A 19335-nucleotide genomic window follows, 5' to 3' on the forward strand; every position below is an offset into this window, starting at 1 on the left:
ACAGAAGTACGTTAACCACACTACCATGGTGATTCACTCCCCCAAGAGGGTTAGTTGAATCAAGACGCCTTGCCTTAATCGGACCAAGATTAAATTAGCGAATATGTTATAATTACTGAATTTAGGAAATTTCTACCCAAGTTTCATGCGTATTCATGCCTCTCTAAGCATGTATAATGTTTATCATGTATATGAGCACGTTGTTCTCGTGTGTTTGTAGAGAGAGAGAGAGAGAGGAAGAGTGAGAGAGAGATTCACTTAGGAAATATGGATTTAAAAATTATGAAATGATATTAAATATAATTTTATAGACGCTTTCAATACGGTTAAAAGGTCAGCAAATTAAATTTCAGGTGACAGAAAACGCTAGGTGATTGTAGCAGCATCCCAGAGGTCAATTGCAAAATTTAATAAAAACTCCATTAAAATGTTCTAAATACATCGGGGAAATCGATTACCTACTTCTCTCATTCGTAGTAAATCGTAAGCTACTACTGCAAGTTGATTAAGAGATTAAGCTTAATCCAGGATGCATAATATAAACTATTAATATTTTCTCGTAAGCCTTTGCCGAATTTCAAGTTTGTTAGCCAGACTTAAAGCGTCTTTGTTAGCAAACCGAACAAAGAGTTTCCCAAAACATCTTGTTGATCGCTGAAGATGATTACTGACATGACGGGAAAAGATTCTGCCGCGCGAATCATTTTTAGAGTAAACGATCATTCAGTTATTACAACAGCGTGGAATAATATAGCATACACTGCATTTTCCAGCTAAATTCGTAGTAACTACTAAATTGCATAACGAAATCGTATGATAAATAATGGCATTTTGGCGCGTAATACGCATCGTGGACGTCATCTAAATCGCGGTGCATTGTGGGTGAGAAAACAACCAATCAGCGACTTCCGAACTCCTCAAAACATTGCAGGTAATGCAATCGTCCCTTATGTTGTCTCGTCAATTTAACCCATTTTCAGAAGCTTTTGGTAGTTTTCACTGATTAATTCTAAGTTACGAATTTGTGCAGAGTGATTTGATGGTAGATTTTGCCTGGTAGGTCTCTTGGAAAGGCCTGAATTGAGAGTTGGCTAATAATTGCCTCGCTCAGTTGCCGGGAAAGTTTTGGCGTTTGAAGGGCTCCTCGGAATTAGCTCCGTCATTCATTTATTTATTAATAACATTTTGTACCCGAGGCGACTAAGAAATGGGTAAATTATGGTAATTTGATGCATTCCCTAATTGATAGTCACTCATGCATGTTGCATGTCCATTAAGCAGAAAAGGCGCGAAATTTTATTGAATATTTTTTTTTCTTTTTTTTGTTTTGTTTACATGAGATGAGGGCGATGACATTTCATGTCGGATTAAAATTATTATTCTTCATAATCGAAAGACGAACGGAAATGAGTCTTTTAATTCCTTGGTGGGGTTAGGTCAAGCTTGTCGTAATAACCTTTAACGCAAGCTAGAATTCAAAAACCCTTTTTTTTTTTGTCTTTGGCCCGATTGCGTAAGTAACTTTTAGCAGGCCGTGTGTCTTGCCGTAGCGTTTCAAGGTCTCTTACGTTGGTGGAACGGCTGTTATTACTAGAAACTTTACTCTGGTAGGCTTCTCCATTCATATTTCATGAATTACGTTTAGTCTTGCTGGCTTTCAAAAGGGAGGGCACTGGGTAAACAACCCTAACCTAATCTAGGCTTCCCCATTTTGGGACTAGCATATTGAAGAAATGGTGGTCTTATAGATATGTGGGTAGAGTTATAATTACAGATCAACATTGTGAAATTTTTTTTTCCTGAGGTAAATGTTGTGCTTTCACTGATTTTGACCTTCATTTCAACAGTAAATAAATTGAAAACATTAGAACGAATAAAAACTGGGATATTTGTTAGAAATCTATGGTTTAGCTCCTCTGTGTGCTTGCTTCGTTCGCTCTAAAAGAAAAACATCAATCTCCCATGTACTGGCAAACGGTACATTCCGAGCTACGCAGGATAATCCCATTGATCATTATATCTTAAATTATTAAGTTTCTATTTGCAGTGAAAACAAGTGTCATTTTCAAAGAAAATGGACTTTTTGGGGTGTATGTATGATAGTGGCCACCTGTATGCATCATGATGTCTAACTTAGAATACGGCAGTGTAAGGGGGGTCATAGGGGGCATAGGTCCCCTCGTTAGGTAAGCAGGTAAGGACATGGCTTGTAGGTTAGGTTAGGGGGGAAAGTTTAGGTTAGTTGGTGTCCATATTTGATGAACGCGTGGGGAACTGGCCGCTGATATACAAAGGCTCCGAAATGTTGATGTTTTTATAGAACTATATGGGAAAAGTGTCACTAATAAAGAAAATGGGCTTTGTTTTGGTCACAAGTAAATGAAAATATACCCTTATATATCCTATGGTAATGGGGCCACCTGGTGGGAACCAGGTGTTTTGGGTGGGGGAAAATTTACTAGGGAATTGTTCAACATTGGTAAAACTAACCTTTTCTTCTGGGGTGCATAATAAATCCATGAAAATTATACAAAATATTGGCCTTTTATGCTCTAGTCATTCCTCATTTTTGTTTGTCTTATGGTTCACATGTATCCGCAGGTAATGAAAGTCATTATTTGTAATTCAATTTTAAGACCCCGATGTATTTACAATAATACCTATAAAGGAAATGAGGACATTATTTGTGATTTACTTTAGGGTATGTGACTTGGAAGGGGGGTCTGGGGTGCGTATCCCCTGGCTGTGTGTGCAACCTGGAAACTAAGCTTCGGGGTCTTGTCCCCTGACTAGGTCTGTGACCTGGGTAGGGTTTCCTGTGGGCTTGCCCCCTCCCCCCCCCCTCCTGCCAGATCTAACCTAGGAAGGGGGTGTGGGCGCTTGTCTCTGGCTAGGTCTGTGACCTGAGTAGGGTTTTCTGGGGCTCCCCCCCCCCCTTGCCAGGTCTGTGACCAAGGAAGGGGGAGTGTGAGGTCGTGTCTCCGGCTAGGTCTGTGACCTGTGTAGGGTTTTCTGGGGCCTTCCCTCCCCCCTTGCCAGGTCTGTGACCAAGGAAGGGGGAGTGTGAGGTCGTGCCTCCAGCTAGTCCGTGACCTGGGAAGGTGTTACTGGGGTTTGTCCCCCAGCCAGGTCTGTGACCTTGGAATGTGGGTCTGGGGTCTTGCCCAGGCTATGTCTGTTATCTGGAAGTGGCGTCCGGAGTACTCCCCCCCCCCTCCTTTCTAGGTCTGTGACCTAGGAGAGGGGTTCCAGAAGCTTAGTCCCCTGCTATGTTTGTGGGTTAGGTTAAGTTTTGTGGCCTTTAGAATGAATCTTGTAATTTATATTTTCGTTTAGGCAAAACTTACCTTACGGGACAAACTTTTTCCTACAGATAATAGTATGTTTGCAATGAATTTTACACTTACCTTAATCATGAATAATCACTTGTTCCTTAACTGAAATACAAACCACGCTATTTAATATAGGTAATTACTTTCGGCGTAGCTGAAATGATGACCCATTAGAATTTTAACGAGGGTTTACTACCCCACTGCTAGTTAGCGGGGGGTAGGGAGGGTAGCTTGCTACCCCCCCTCACACACACCTGTGCTGAGCTCACTTTGCTCTCGTCTCGGGTGATAGTTGGACGTGTCGACTGTCACCCTCGCCTTCTTTGACAGCCATTACTAATCTTTTGTTTGCTTTTCCAGTTGGCCTCTGCGATGCATAAGTGTCCTGGTTTACCTGACCGCCTTTGTGGTACCTATATGTCGGCGGTCGAAACGGACCCCCACACCTTGTGTTCTTACTGTAGGGGCCAACGGTGTGATAAGAATAATGAGTGTGGTGAGTGCAGGGAGTGGTCTACCACCCAGTGGGAGAGGTTTTCCCGGCGCCGGAAGAAGAAGTCCAGACGGGATATTTCTCCTTCAAAAGAGAAAATCCCAAGGGCTCTTCTTCCGTGGCCCAAACCTCCCAAAGCTCCCACTCGATCGGTTTCTTCCGAGAAACTGTCGAGTGGTAGCGTAGGCCGCAGTTCTGTTGACCGATCTCGGGGTTTTGGAGAGGGAGTTGCCTCCCATAGCGAAACAGCTCCTCCTCTCCTCCAAGGAAGCCTTGTTTGACATGATCAGGTTGGGGGCAGCTTTTAAACAATCGCTGACTTTAGCAGAGGTTGATCCTCTGTCTATCGTCGACGTTGTTGGGGCAGAGGCTTCCGATGAGTAGTATCAAACCTCTGCTCCTGATGTAGCTGAAGGCTTAGTTCCCCCCTCCAAACATCTTTCGAGGGAGAAACTAAGTCCAACGGTCTCTCCTGCCGGTGATTCTCCCCCTCGGGGGAGTTCACTCATAGAGACTCCTCTTCGGAGGACTGCTGATGGTCAGCCTGCTGACCACACGGCCCCCAGAGGGCGTATAAGGCGTAAAGCCCGCCTTCCTCTGCGCTGTAGAGGCCTTCCTTCACCTCACAAGGGTGTTGAGGCTCCTCCTTGGTTCATCATCTCCGCAGTCAGCCGCAGAGGAACCTCGCCGTCGTTCGCCGACTCTACCAGCTACATCCCTGGACCTCTCCGCAGATCGTTCGCTATCTCCTTCGGTGGAAGGTTGTCCTTGCAAAGGACACGCCGACCCTCCACCCGCCAGACCTGCCGTCGCCGTTCCTGGGCGCTGATGCGCTGTAGGCGCCTATCAACCCTGTTTTTAAACGGGCAACGGTCCCTTCGGGGCACAAGGGACTTTCACACAAGAATGTGTAAGTCCCTTACGTGCCAGGTATCCCCTGCACGCCATTGTTCACCTCCGCGCCAGCGCGCAATTGTGTACAAGCGCTCGCCTGCTGTTGTTGATCCTGTTATAGCGCATCAACGCTGACCTGCACGCCAACGATCTCCTACACGCCCACGATCTTCTGATCTGGGCGCAAAGGGGGCGATAACCTCTTCCCCTGCTCGCCAGCGCTCTCCAACGCGCCATCAATCGCTGACGCGCCATCAGACCCCGCCTGCTCGCCATCCTTCACCTGCGCCATCGCGCGCCCACCTATTCTACCAGATGCGCTCCCGCGCGCAAGGGATATATCTCCTGCGCGCGCCCAACGTTATCGCCCTCACAGGTTCTTCGGGATCCTGTGCGCGCACATGAACAATTGCCTTCGTGCACGCGAGCGCTCATTCAGCTTGCTGGGCGCCCTCTGCAATCTCCGGGACGCGCCCTCGCTTGCCCGCGCGCGCGAACAATCTCCCACGGGCGAGGCTTGCAGGACGCCGCGAGGCCAGGTCATCATCATCTCCTACGCGCCCACGATCTTCTGATCAGGGCGCAAAAGGGAAGGTAACGTCTTCCCCTGCTCGCTAACGTGCCATTGGACCATGCCTGCTTGACATCCTTCACCTGCGCGCCATCGCGCGCAGTCTCCGACGCGCGCCCTGCGCGCCCACGTATTCTACCAAATGCGCGCCCGCGCGCAAGGGATATATCTCCTGCGCGCGCGCCCAACGTTGTCGCCCTCACGGGCTCTTCAGGATCCTGCGCGCGCGCACGAATAATCGCCACATAAATCTGCTAGAAATGAAGGCCGTATTCCTGACCCTTCAACAGTTCTAACATTACCTGGCGGGTCACTCTGTGGTGGTGGTGATGAGCGACAACACCACAGTAGTGGCTTACATCAACAAGCAGGGAGGTACCTTTTCAGAGCAGCTATCCCATCTCGCAGTAGAGATACTGAGATGGACCAAAGTCCACTCGATTCCACTATCGGCTCGCTTCATTCCAGGCAAGAGGAATGTGGTCGCCGACAGTCTGAGCAGAGCGTCTCAGATAGTGGGTACCGAGTGGTCTCTGGATCATCTAGTAGCCAACAAAGTCCTGACTTTGTGGGGTTCCCCGACTGTGGATCTGTTCGCTACAGCGCTGAACTTCAAGCTGCCGCTGTACTGCTCCCCAGTCCCGGATCCCAAGGCACTCTGGCAAGATGCCTTCCAACAACGGTGGGACAACATCGACGTATACGCCTTTCTCCCGTTGTCTGATGAGGAGGGTACTCAACAAGACCAGAATATCGGTCAATCTCTCGATGACCCTTATTGCTCCGCTATGGCATCACGCGGAATGGTTTCCGGACCTTCTGCAACTCCTAACGGAACTTCCGAGAGAACTCCCTCCACGACACGAGCTACTCAAACAACCACACGCCAACATCTTTCACAAAGCCGTAGCTTCTTCGCTGGAACTTTCCCTACTCATACGAAGTTATGAACTTGCCTGCCATCAGTCGGAAGTGAGACCTATTCCATGGAACGTGGTTCGAGTTCTCAGGTCTCTTAAGAGACCTCCCTAAGAACCATTACGCCAGGCTTCAGATCGCCACCTAACTTGGAAGACGGTGTTCCTACTAGCTTTGGCCTCCGCCAAGCGAGTCAGTGAACTTCATGGTCTCTCGTATGATATCGCCCATTCAAGGGGATGGGGGGAGGTAACGTTCAGATTCGTCCCTGAGTTTGTTGCTAAGACTCATAATCCGCGAGTGCCGGACCCTCGGTATGACTCTTTCCATATCTCGAGTCTTCGTTCTGTAACAGATGACCCAGACCATCTCCTACTGTGCCCAGTAAGGAGTCTGAGGCTATATCTCAAAAGAACAGCTGCAGTTTGTCCCCAAGTGCAGGCATTGTTTGTGAGCACTGGGAGAACAAAGAGGAGGGTTACCAAGAATACTATCTCAGCATGGATTCGTAGGGTAATCCATCTGTCCCTGAATCCAGACCCTCCTCCGTCACGTCGCCCTAGAGCACATGATGTCAGGGGTGAGCTACGTCCCTGGCCTTCAAAAAGATCTTCTTAGTGACGCAGGGGTGTGGAAGCATCAGACGACCTTCACAGCCCACTACCTGCAAGACGTGACCCACAGGAGGCACGATACGTTCTCTATCGGCCCTGTGGTGGCTGCCCAACAGCTGGTTTAAACCTCAGGCTCCTTAATGGACAAGTAGCAGAAGGTTGAGGGCATTGTTACCTGGTCTTAGTCTGCATGAATGAAAAGGTTTGTCTGGCCCTTAATCTTTTCTTCATCCTTCCCTCTCTTGGGGAAAGCAGCATCCTGGGTTCTCTGCACAGCTGACCTCGAACCACTGCAGGTAAACCATGTTTCTTTGTGTTCCTAGTATTAAGCTAATACTGTCACGTCCCCATACCCTGACGAGGTGGTATTGGGAGAGTCCTAGCCTAAGTTTCCATCTAAAGGACTACAGGTCAACTTCCTAGGACGAGTCGCACTTCAGACCTTCACACACAGCTTACGTAGGCCGCAGCCCTTGCGCAGCAAGGTTCTACCGAGGTGCAGGGACTCCTTATTGTTGAGTGCTGACACACTCAGATACTGAGTCCCCGGACAAAGCCAAGAGCCAGTACTGGCTGGGACTTACCACCCTTCCTAAGGGGTGAGTCATCCATATTAAATAGCGTGGTTTGTATTTCAGTTACAGAACAAATGACAAATTCGTAGGTAATTTGTATTTTTCCTAACTAAACAAACCTTAGCTATTTAATCAAACTTGCCCGCCAGCCCTATCCCCCGTGAAATCCTACCTCTAAGCAAAGTGAGCTCAGCACAGGTGTGTGTGAGGGGGAGGGGTAGCAAGTTACCCCCCCCCCCCTGCTAACCCTCGTTAAAATTCTAATGGCTCGTCATTTCAGCTACGCCGAAAGTAATTACCCATATTAAATAGCTAAGATTTGTATAGTTAGGAAAAATACAAGTTACCTACGTATTTGTCATGTTTTTTTCCTGTTTTCTCCCACCCAAAGCCCCCCAGTTCCCATGTGTCTGCTTGGGAGGGTGGGGAGTATTGGGCGAGCTGCTTAATTGCGGCAGAAATAAAGGTCAAATTTGTTGAAAGCACACCATTTGCTGTAGGAATGTTTAAAATTTTTATCCTATTAGAAATATCCCATGTTGAACTATAATTTTACTGTATTGTGTTTTCAAGGGGTCTTCAACTCTAGCCTAGCTCAGCACAGCCAGTGCTGCTGTATATTAACCTGCAGACTATTACTTTGGAAAAAAGTTTCACCCAAGCAAAACTGAGATTAACATCCTATCTTATTGTAACATGTCTTTCAAACCTTTGTCTTTGGGTAAATATCTACATTAGTACAATAACTGTAACAAAATAAATAAGAATTTTTTTGGCAGTTTAGGCAATTTGGACAGTTCTGAGGACACTATTTGGCAGGAACTTATTTTTCATGTTATAAAGCCACTGAATAAGAGATGTTACAGCTGAAAATCCAAATGTCCGAATGGGAAATACTCATGACAACGTAAAATTCTATCCTATCCTTACTTAACCCCTGTGACCCTCCACCCATGACTCGGTCAGTGTCCTTACCTTCTATCCTAAGGGATATTGTATCCCTGTGTTGACCTCCTATCTGGCTTCACTTGAGAAACAGTCCTTCAGCTGTATCTCCTAGTTTTAATCGTCATTACAATTTGAAAGCTACGATTTTCCAAGTTACCTTCAAATCATACCGGAGCAAAACTAAAAATACCATTAACATAAATTTCAGTTTCTTTAGCATTATCCTAAGGACATCCTTAGTTTCAAATTGTAGGAACCAAGATCTCTAGAAATGAAGGTAGGGGATTTGCCCAATGAAGTCGCATGACAGTTAGAAAAGCTGATTGGTCACTTGAAAGGGGAAAGGAAATGGACACGAGTCCCGATATTGCAGACAATGGGAAATAAATATCCAAAGATAATGGATTGGAAAATTTTGATTATATTAATCTAGGTTATAATTAGTCTTCACCTATAGGGTATGAGGTTTGAAATGGTCCTACGTGTCTTACAAACCCTCATCCTTTAATTAGTTAGATTGTTTCAACGGGAGCAGAGATCGGTCATTAAAGTTGGATAACAAGCAGTTATCCAACTGGTGAAGGTGCGAGGTGAGCAGCTCCACCACCATTCCAGTCAGACCCCTCGCTTTTGTTTCGGCGACTGTTGTTTACGGATGTATGAACAGCTGTCAAGCTTAGTCATTTTCTTTCTTTTTCAAGGAAGTGAATGCTGGTTGTTAATTTTGGAATGGAAGCAAGAAGCTCGTGTTGCCGGGGTAGGGTTGGACTTTGCTGCCAGTCTTTTGGTGAAACCGGCTGTAGTTCGACTTCTCTGTATGTCTTGGGGGCATGACTGTTTGTAGGCATCCTCGTTTTCCAAGTCTAGTTTGTGGCCTATGCTGCAGTAGCAGGCCTTTTTACCCTAACAGGGCAGAAGCGAGTAAGGTGTTTGTTGGGGTTAGGCTGGGCAACGCCCAAAAAACTCCGGTGAGGTCTTTGTCAGCTTGTCTCTGGATCAGTTCCAGGGTAGTAGGCTGAAGGTGTCCTGGGTCTTTGGATGTAAGTCAGCTACTTTTCAGGTTTTGCTTGCCCGTGAAACCCCTAGTGTTTGCAGCTCCCCTTTGAAGGCAGAAAACTCCTTGCTTATGACTTGCATGGAGGCTGCTAACTCGTTTGACCAAAGGAAGTCGTGGGCATTCTTAGATCTTTCAGGTAGGTACTCTATCACCTGAGGGAGTTGGTTGCTAAAGCTACTACTTCCCCCCCCCCCCCCCCCCACATAATCCCCTGTGCATTTATTTCTCAAGTGTTACCAGAACTTAATTTAGGTAGCTCCCAGCCGAGCAGGTAAGGTGGTCTGTGTCAGGAGCTGGGGTCTGGGAAGGCAAAGGTAGGTGCTGCCCCTGTCCATGGAGTTAGCCCTTTCCCTGATCCAGTCCCATTCATTCCACCCGTGGCTGTTGCCCCTACCCTTATTCCAGGGAATCCGTGGTCTGTTCCTCCTACCTCAGGGTCAGTGTTTGCAGGGTTATGGGTCCTTGTGAGTGTGCCTTCCCATCCCCTTGTGACCGTGTGCCCTACTGTTTAGTGCTCCTCTTAAAGCAACCCTTGCGGTTCTCCCTTGAGGGAGTGTCGTTTATGGTCGCTCAGATTTCGACCTGGCTTCCAGAGCCAGGAAGAGGAAGAATCCTGTGCGCTGTTCTTCCTCATCCTTATCTTCCTTTTGTTCTTCATCTCTTAAATGAAGAAAATAAAGGCTGAAATACAGATTACTTAGATTTGTAATATTTCCCCTTATCGTGGGTGCACTGTTATGATCGTACATTTAGTGTTGACAGTTTAGAAAATGATAGCGGTATCAGGCGTGCTTCTCCCATCCTCAAATAAAAAGTAACGGAACCGCTTTCCTTCCGTTTTCTTTTGGAATAAATAGTCTTTAAAGACTGATTGGTAGAAGTTTCATGCACGTTACTCGTACCGTTTTCTTTTGAAATAAATAGTCTTTAAAGACTGATTGGTGGAAGTTTCATGCAAGTTACTCTTACCATTTTTCTTTTCCAGTGGAAGAAATACGGTTTACCACATTTCACCAAGGACATAGAAAATTTAAAAAAAAAGGTTGAACGTGATTGTGTCCACGACTGCTATCATGCTTTGATAACTGAGCAAATGGAACGACATGGCGATGTGAACAGCTTTAGAAGGTTACCACATAAGCTGGTGATGTGAATATCCTTGGAACGCTTCCTCTTTTGCTTGTTACTACTAAGCTATTTAGCTATTGCTCGCTCTTACATTAGTTCCTTCTCTAGTTCATCTCCCATTAGTGCTTTGCTAGGTATACTATTAGGGGTTTACACATTATTAAAAGAGTAGCGTGATCTGTACATCATGCTCACAATTCGCTGCTTGATTGCTAAAGTGGGTGCTTGCAATTGATCGTGCATCCTCTCATCTGTTCGCATTCGGTCCCATACCTTTCAAGTACTATCGATCGGTCATACACCCTCTCTCCTGCCTGCTAGATTGTTTTTCCAATGAGAGTAACACTTAACTTCATGCCTGCTTGATAGTTCTTCCATGGGTTATTTGTTTCTACAAACACTACCCAAAATAAAGAAGTATGTTAGATAGTAAAGAGTGTAAATGACCTACGCCAATGCAAATCAGAGTAGGTACAGTACTCAGTTTTTGTGCTGTACAATTGGGAGGAATGCATTTACTTCTCAGGGCTATAGCACACAGTGTGCCGAACAAGCACAGAAGTTGCACTTAGGCGTACGGTATTACTCAGAGCAGTCACTTGCTGGTGCCCTCCTACCCTTTGGCATGTCACCCTTTGTCGATAGACATGAAAGCACGGACCTGGTTTCTCCTTTCCCTCTATTTTTCCCCCTTTTACTACCGGTCAGACTTTGGACAGGTAGTAAAGATACTGTAAGTACAAACATATCAATCATGCTCTTTGTCAGTACAGTCCAAAGATAGATGTTGACCCTGGAGGAAAGGATGATGCATTTACATCTATGACAGCAGATAGTGTCCAAGGTGCAACTGATACGTGCAAGTACGGCCAGTCAACCGTTGTACTGCTTAAAACACCGTTTTCTCTTCTGGTTAGAGGACTGGAGTGCTGAGAGGCGTTGAGCTCTTGGTGTCACGTATTGGAGCTTGGAACTGTGGTCATGCTCCAGTCTGAATTCCTCCTCCCATGCACCAACTTCACCTCTAACTTTAGTATCGACCTACTGCCAGGAATTGACGAATGCCTTAACCTCCAGTCAGAGGGTCAGGTCATAGGGTAGATAGGTGCTCTCCGGAGCTCACTCGTGTACCTAAGCGTGCACACTAACATGCTCAACTGCCTTGACTGGTATGTCCGCTGTCTGTTTTATGAGAAGGTACAACATTTGAGTAATATTAGCCAATAAGGTTATCATCCTTTACTCGAATCGGTAAAGGACATAGCTCTGAGGGCAGAGATTCAAACCACCCCTGTAAACGACTGCAATCAAATTGGTTGACAAGGAAGCTGGGCCAGGGTGTGGTGCAAAGATTTCATATGAGTAAACATCGAAATTGTAGTTAAAGCTCGCTAGCATGAACAAATTGGGGAACTCATCTGGTTATGCTTATAGTACAGTATGGATTTGCTCTGTGTAGGCAGGGTTTACATCTAAAATCATATTTACTTTATGCATGATAGTCCATTATATATTTACAGTTATTCTATACTTGATGTGTACAAAAAGGTAGGCACGCCAACCTGAAAGTCATTCACTAGAGAATCATGATGTAGCCTAGGTTAGCTTGACTAAACATCATGAATTACAACTGAGGGTTATGAGATATTATTGATACAGTACAATGATAGTTCCGTGCAGGAACAAACAGTTATTAACCCTTTTACCCCTAGGCTATTTGGAACTTTCCAACCCTTAACCCCCAGGTGTTATTTTTTTTTTTTTTCAAGCACATTTTGCAGTATGTTTTTTAAAAAATTGCTCTAACAGCCTTAATTTTCATCATAGAGAGGTCAGGTTGGTCTCATTTTCTTGGAAAATGCCTGAAGTTTCTCAAAAAATTATAAAAAATATGCAAATAAAAATTTGAATAGCAGTTTTTTGCAAGGACGTACCGGTACATCCATGGGGGTAAAGGGATGAGTTTTGTGAAACATACCAGTACTGTACGTCCTTTGGGGGTAAAAGGGTTAAGAAGTATGTACAATATACTCATGACTAGTATCTTGGATTAAAAATTTGATAGATGCAGTATAATCACAGTGTCCTCGCCTCTTATCATGCAGTGTTCAGTTGCCAAGAATTAAACCGTGATAATCATAGCAAGAGAGTGCTAGTTTTATCTTTAATGTTTTAGCAAATATTATGAAAGAGAAGTGGCCTATGTCCTCTTGTGAAAATTTAGAGATTTTCAAAGTAATTTTTCCACAGTATATAATGTTATTTTGATGATTGTAAAGCAATAGCTAGGGTCTTTGAGAAAGACTTTCTATTAATTATAATTCTCATTTTATTTTTCTCGATATGGTTTGACAAATCTAGATAAAACTTTCTCTTCACAGGTGTTTTGATGTTCGAAGTACAGTAGGTCGCGAGTTTCAAGCAGACCTACGAAGCTCAATAGACAAACTTCAACAGATTTTATATTTTTTATGCCATCTCATCAATGATTACACTGAAACCTTAAACTCAGCCTTACGTCATGCCTCTCCTCAACAAGAAGCCTTTCATTCGAAGGGAACCGCCGCCAAATCTAGATGACAACGATACTGTTTTTTACAGTGATATCACCAATGAAGTGTTCACTGAATATGAGTAAGTTTAATGGTGATCATTTGTATTTATAATGGTATAACTTGCTTATCTTGTCATTATATTGTATGTACGGTATTGTATTTTAACAAGACCAAGTAAGTTTTTACTCAATGTTTTGCTGAAGGATTATTCTTATTTAACCCTTTTACCCCCAGGCTATTTGGAAATTTCCAACCCTTAACCCCCAGGGGGTTATTTTTTCCCAGCACATTTTGCAGTATATTTTTTTAAATTGCTCTAACAGCCTTAATTTTTGTCATAGAGAGGTCAGGTTGGTCTCATTCTCTTGGAAAATGCCTGAATTTTCTCAAAAAATTATCAAAAATATGAAAAAAAAAAAAATTTTTTATAGCATTTTTTTGCAAGGACGTACCGGTACGTCCATGGGGGTAAAGGGATGGCTTTTGTGAAACGTACCAGTACTTCCTTTGGGGGTAAAAGGGTTAAGATAAGGAAATCTTTCCGTATGAATTTGATCAAACCAATATAGTCGTGTAGATTTATTGATGCTATTTACAATTTTTCTTTTTTCTGTTTGCAGAGATTACTGGGCTAGACTAGTCCTCTGCAATGCTATGGTTTGGACTTGCGAATTAACAGGACGCCCAAACTTGACATATGCTGAGGCTGTAGAAAGTGAAAACAAGGCAAGGAAATGTCTTGCCAATGTTCCCAAGGTATGTGATGGGTTTTTGTTAACTTTATTATATTCCTAGTTTTTTATTGATTCTAAATGCAATGTTCTGTACTGAGAATTCCTCTAGCAGAGTTTTTATAGAATTTAAAAGGGACATTTGGTGTATGATTTAATGTTTGTTTATTCCTGTGTGTATACAAACCTAAAAAGAAATGTTCCTGTATGTAATGTATGTACTTCTTTTTAGGAGAATTGCAAGTTATTAGCTGAAAATTTTAGTTAAACTGCTTCTCTTTTAACTAAAATCACTTGATATGATTTATAAAATAATCAAGTTTAGACGATACTGAAAAATGTTTATTATAATCTACAATTTTTTTTTTATGATCCCCTTGTAATAGGAATTAAGAAAACCCATGTTGTACATAACAACTCTAACTCGTCGAGGACGCTATGCCGACACTAGTGACGACGTGTTCAGTTTTGTTCGTGACCGTTACTTCGTCGGAGAAGAGGTCGAAGCCATTGTAAGGAAGCATTGGTATGACTGCAAGGTGAGTGATTCTTCGTAATGTGTTTCATAATCAGAATATTTTGCATGATTAATCACTAATTAGTCGAAGGTCCTCAACTCGCAAACATTTGCGAGATACAAACACTAATCCAACTGAAATAATAAATCTTGGATATTGTATCGAACGCTCATAATGAAATACTGTAAGAAAATAATACATAGTTGTTCCGTAACTGGAATACAAACCACGGTATTTATTAGGGGTTATACTATTGGCGGAGCTGAAATGATGAGCCATTAAAATTTAACGAGGGTTAACTACCCACACCGCTAGTTAGCAGGTAAACCATGCTCCCTTGTGTACCTAGTACTGTATTAATCTAATACTGTTGCGTTCCCATATCCTGGCGAGGTGGTATTGGGAAAGTCTTGGTTACATCAGGTTTTTTCCAATAGACTCGGAATAACTTTACCTAGACAGTCGCTCTTCTGCACGTCTCAACACGCAGCTTGCATAGGCCGCGGACCTTGCGTAGCAAGGTTTTAGCAAGGGCAGGGACTCCTTATTTTTGAGTACTAACATACTCAGATAAGGAGCCCCCGGGCAAAGCCAAAAGCCAGATTGGCAGGGACGTCCACCCTTCCTAATGGGTGAGTCACCCCTAATAGATAGCGTGGTTTGTATTCCAGTTACGGAACAAATGACAAATTCGTAGATGATTTATATTTTTCCTAACTATTCAAACCTTAGCTATTTATACAAATCCCCCTTGAAGTCTTACCTCCAAGCAAATTGACTAAATCACAGGTGTGTGAACGGGAGTGGTAGCAAGCTAAACCCCCCCCCCCCCACACACACACACACACACACACACACCCCTGCTAACTAGCGGTGTGGGTAGTTAACCCTCGCTAAATTTTAATGGCTCTTCATTTCAGCTCCACCAAAAGTATAACCCCTAGTTAATAGCTAAGGTTTGTATAGGTAGGAAAAATACAAATTATCTACGAATTTGTCATTTTAATGCAGTTTTGAAGACTACTCTTGCAATATGAAACAGGGCAAGTTTATTTGTAGATCTTTGCAGCTGAAAATCGTAGGCATGCAAGTTAGGTGCAGTCTACCCTAGGCCAAAATTTGACTTACAAACAGCTTTTTGGAACCTGTTAAGTTTGTAAGTTTAGTTTTTAAATATTTAACTTAGCCGGTGAATATATAATAGCTGCAACTCTGCGGCTCGACAGAAAACATACTAAAAAAAACTCGCGAGCGATCGCTATAAAGGTTGCGGGTGTGCCCACCAGCGCCAACTGTCGGCCAGATACCACTCTTGTATGTAAACAAAACCTTCAATTCTTCTCTGTCGACGTTGACGACAAGACGTATCAATACTCGCTGTAGAACCTGGAGTTTTCTCAACATATTTGGTGAAGTACTTCATTTTGGTTTGAGCTTTCGCAGTGCAGGTGTTTTATCTTCATCTTAAATCTTGAACTCGTTTTTGGATAGATTTAATTTTTTATGACAAAGAGAGTATGGACTTTCTTTGACTTTTAAATGGCCGACCCTTCCCTTAGACGGAAGTGTGTTTAGGCTTTTAGCAATTATCTTATCACGTTATAAATTAATTATAGATTTTCCTCTATATATTTTATATCTCACCGCCTTTATTAGGCCTCTTCGATTAACTTTCCATTTATAATAAACATAAAAATAAATTTTAATGATTTGTTTATATGCGACCTTTCCTGAGAGTAGGCGGTCCTAACTTGGAAACCGAAGTTTAACAACGTTGAGCCCTTTCAATCGTAAATAGCTTTTAAAGAGCTAATGATTTAAAACTTTTTAAATGAATATTTTATTATAGATATTATATGAAAGATTTTCTTTGAATAGTCTTCGTACTGTTTCAAAGATGAACTAACGTTTAGTTTATTTATGCTACGCAGTTTGCGCTCTATCGTTACAATAGAGAGAGAGAGAGTATCACGGTTTCACTTTGCAGAAAGAGTAAATAGATTCTGACGTTTTGTTCATTCTTCTTTCAGAGCTTAAATGTTTTAAATTCTATTTTAAAGGAACTTTTTAATTGAAAAACCTTTCAGTTTTTTCCTTTGGTCAAATAACATGTTTTTTTTTGACGAAACGTAAGTGGGCTCTTCTCTTAGGAGTCTTTTTGTTGGCAAGGTTTTGCGGTCACAGACGTTACCCTCGTCTCTTACCGCAACCATTTCCGTTGATCCTAAATGGGTTGTACGGCAAGACATGCAGAATAAGCTTGCCTCCCTTATGGAAGACTATTCTGCCGATAAGTCCGTTGAGCCTAGCCGTTTATCTCATCGAGATCCTGGCTTTCAGCCACCCTAACGTTCCTTTGTGCGTCCTGTTGACGTTGGCGTAGCTAAGTCACGTCAGTCAGGTTGTTTAGAACCACACTCGATGCGGTCTCGTGTGGATTTTCAGCCACATTTGGACGTTAGGCCACTTGCTGATACTCCTGTTGACGTTCAGGACGTTCGCTAACAATCGGAGTTGACTTGTTTTGACGCTGAGCGTCAACCTCCGCATTCTAGAGTTGTTTTGACTGCTCAGTCTAGGCGGTCAAAGCAGTCTCGAGTGGACGCTGTGCGTCCTCATGCACCTGTTGTTGTTGACAGTTCACAGACTGTCAAGCAGTTACATGACGTTGCGTCCTGGTCCGCTACTAATGCACCAGTGCGTGTGGACTCTGCTTGTAAAGCATTGCCACCACGGTAGGTCTCTCCCTTGCTTGAGACTCGGCTATTATCGGACAAGGTTCCTTCAGATGAGGAAGTTGCTGTTCCCCCTCCTACTGATATTCCCTTGAGGACTCTGTCAGACGGAGAGGAGCCTAAAGCTGCTTAGCCCTCTATGGACTTTAAATAAATCATGCTGTTTTTTAAGGATCTTTGTCCGGATCTTTTTGTAACTTCTGCTCCTCGTTCGCCTAAACGTCAGAGCTTACACTAGGCCTAGCTACTTCGAAGCCGTTGTTTTATAAGCTAGTGCTCTCTCGCTCTCCTAGAGAGCTTTACGTTTGCTAGGCGACTGGTTTATCACCAGGAGGAGTTTGGGGGATACAGCCTTTGCTTTCCCTTCTTTTAAACTGGCTTATAGAGCGAGAGTCTGATATGACACGAGAGAAGTTCTCGGCTTGGGAGTTCCTGCCTCTGCCCAGATAGACTTCTCAAACCTCATAGACTCTCCCTGGCGCCTGGCCATGAGACGCTCCAAGATTTTACAGGTCAACTTCACAGCTGTTTTCGAGCCTTTGAAGTTTTGCTGTACAATTATGTCATGCATAAACAAGGCTTTCAGGGATGGCTCCAATGATCTGACAGCCACGTTCTCTGCAGGAACAAGTCCCTCAGGGATGGCTCCATGAGTTGGCAGCCATGTTCACTGCAGGAGTACGTAAGAGGCAAGTGCGCTCAATGTGTTCATTGTCGAGACAAACTTCACGATGAAGTCTACCAGGCTGTCTTGACAGCATTTATGGAAGGCGACTGGATGGTCTCTCTCGACCTTCAGGAGGCATACTTCCACATTCCTATACACCCGGTTTCCCAACCGTTTCTGAGGTTTGTTTACAGGAATGTGGGGTACCAGTTTTGAGCTATCGGGGATCCGAGCCTCCCTGTACTTGGACGACTGGCTTCTCAGAGCATCGTCCAGCCTTCGCTGTCTGCAGGATCTACATTGGACGTTGAGTCTGGCCAGGGAGTTGGGACTTGTGGTCAACCTAAAAGTCCCAACTGATCCCATCCCAGATTATTCTATTTTTGGGGATGGAGATTCGCAGTCAAGCCCTGCTCGAAGTCCAACTTATGCTGAAAAGAAAACGTTTATTCAGTCAGGAGTTGGAACAGTCTCGTAGGGACTCTCTCATCCCTGGAGCAGTTTGTCTCACTAGGGAGACTACCCCTTCTGCCTCTCCGGTTCCATCTAGCCTCTCACTGGAACTAGGACAAGACATTAGAGACGGTATCATTCCCAGTCTCCGAACCAATAAAGGCAGGCCTGAAATGGTGGGACAGCAATATCAGTCTGAGAGAGGGACTATCCCTAGCAGTCAAGAACCCAAACCACGTGTTGTCCTCAGACGCGTCGGGTTTGGGTTGGGTGCGACCCTGGACGGTCGGGAATGCGCGGGTCTGTGGACCTCAAGTCAGAAGAGCAGGCACATCAACGGCAAGGAGCTATTAGCAGTCCACTTGGCCTTGATGATATTAGGAAGCGTCTTCGAAACTAAGTGGTAGAGGTCAACTCAGACAACACCACAACTTTGGCGTACATCTCCAAGCAAGGAGGCACACACTCCTTCACGCTGCTCGAGATCGCAAGGGACCTTCTCTTATGGTCTAGAATTCGAGGCATCTCCCTGTTGACGAGATTCATCCAGGGGGACTTGAACGTCTTGGCAGACTGTCTCAGTCGGAGGGGTCAGGTGATACCCACGGAATGGACCCTCCACAAGGACGTGGGCAAGAGTCTTTGGGCTTCTTGGGGTCAACCAACCATAGACCTCTTTGCCTCCTCGTTGACCAAAAGGTTACCAATCTTTTGCTCTCCAGTCCTAGATACAGAAGCAATCTTCATAGACGCGTTTCTACTGGATTGGTCTTTTATGGACTTATATGCATTCCCACCATTCAAGATAGTCAACAAGGTACTGCAGAAGTTCGCCTCTCACGGAGGGACAAGGTTGACGTTGGTTGCTACCCTCTGGCCCGCGAGAGAGTGGTTCACCGAGGTACTTCAATGGCTGGTAGACTTTCCAAGAAGTCTTCCTCTAAGGGTAGATCTGTTACGTCAGCCCCACGTAAAGAATGTCCATCAAAGCCTCCCCGCTCTTCGTCTGACTTCCTTCACACTATCGAAAGACTCTCAAGAGCTAGAGGTTTTTCGAAGGAGGCAGTCAGTGCGATTGCAAGAGCTAGGAGAGCTTCTACCATTGGAGTATACCAGTCGAAGTGGGAAGTCTTTCGAGACTGGTGC

At 44.3% G+C, this 19335-nt stretch overlaps 1 protein-coding gene across 3 annotated transcripts in view; it reads left to right on the forward strand.

The window, feature by feature from the left end:
* The first annotated feature begins 806 nt into the window (after positions 1 to 806).
* The window catches only part of Acf (ATP-dependent chromatin assembly factor large subunit), a 40439-nt gene continuing 21910 nt past the window's right edge, over positions 807 to 19335 (forward strand). The window contains exons 1-4 of one of the 3 annotated variants that reach the window (XM_068352864.1): positions 807 to 931; positions 12912 to 13164; positions 13706 to 13841; positions 14203 to 14355. In XM_068352864.1, coding sequence (XP_068208965.1) covers positions 13052 to 13164; positions 13706 to 13841; positions 14203 to 14355 — 402 coding nt within the window. In that variant the 5' untranslated portion in view covers positions 807 to 931; positions 12912 to 13051. Of the gene's footprint in view, positions 932 to 1034; positions 1057 to 1189; positions 1212 to 12911; positions 13165 to 13705; positions 13842 to 14202; positions 14356 to 19335 lie in introns of those variants that run through there. The other 2 variants (XM_068352866.1, XM_068352865.1) reach the window with 2 other exon arrangements.

The sequence above is a fragment of the Palaemon carinicauda genome, chromosome 29 (genome assembly GCF_036898095.1).
Source record: "Palaemon carinicauda isolate YSFRI2023 chromosome 29, ASM3689809v2, whole genome shotgun sequence".
NCBI lineage: Eukaryota > Metazoa > Arthropoda > Malacostraca > Decapoda > Palaemonidae > Palaemon > Palaemon carinicauda.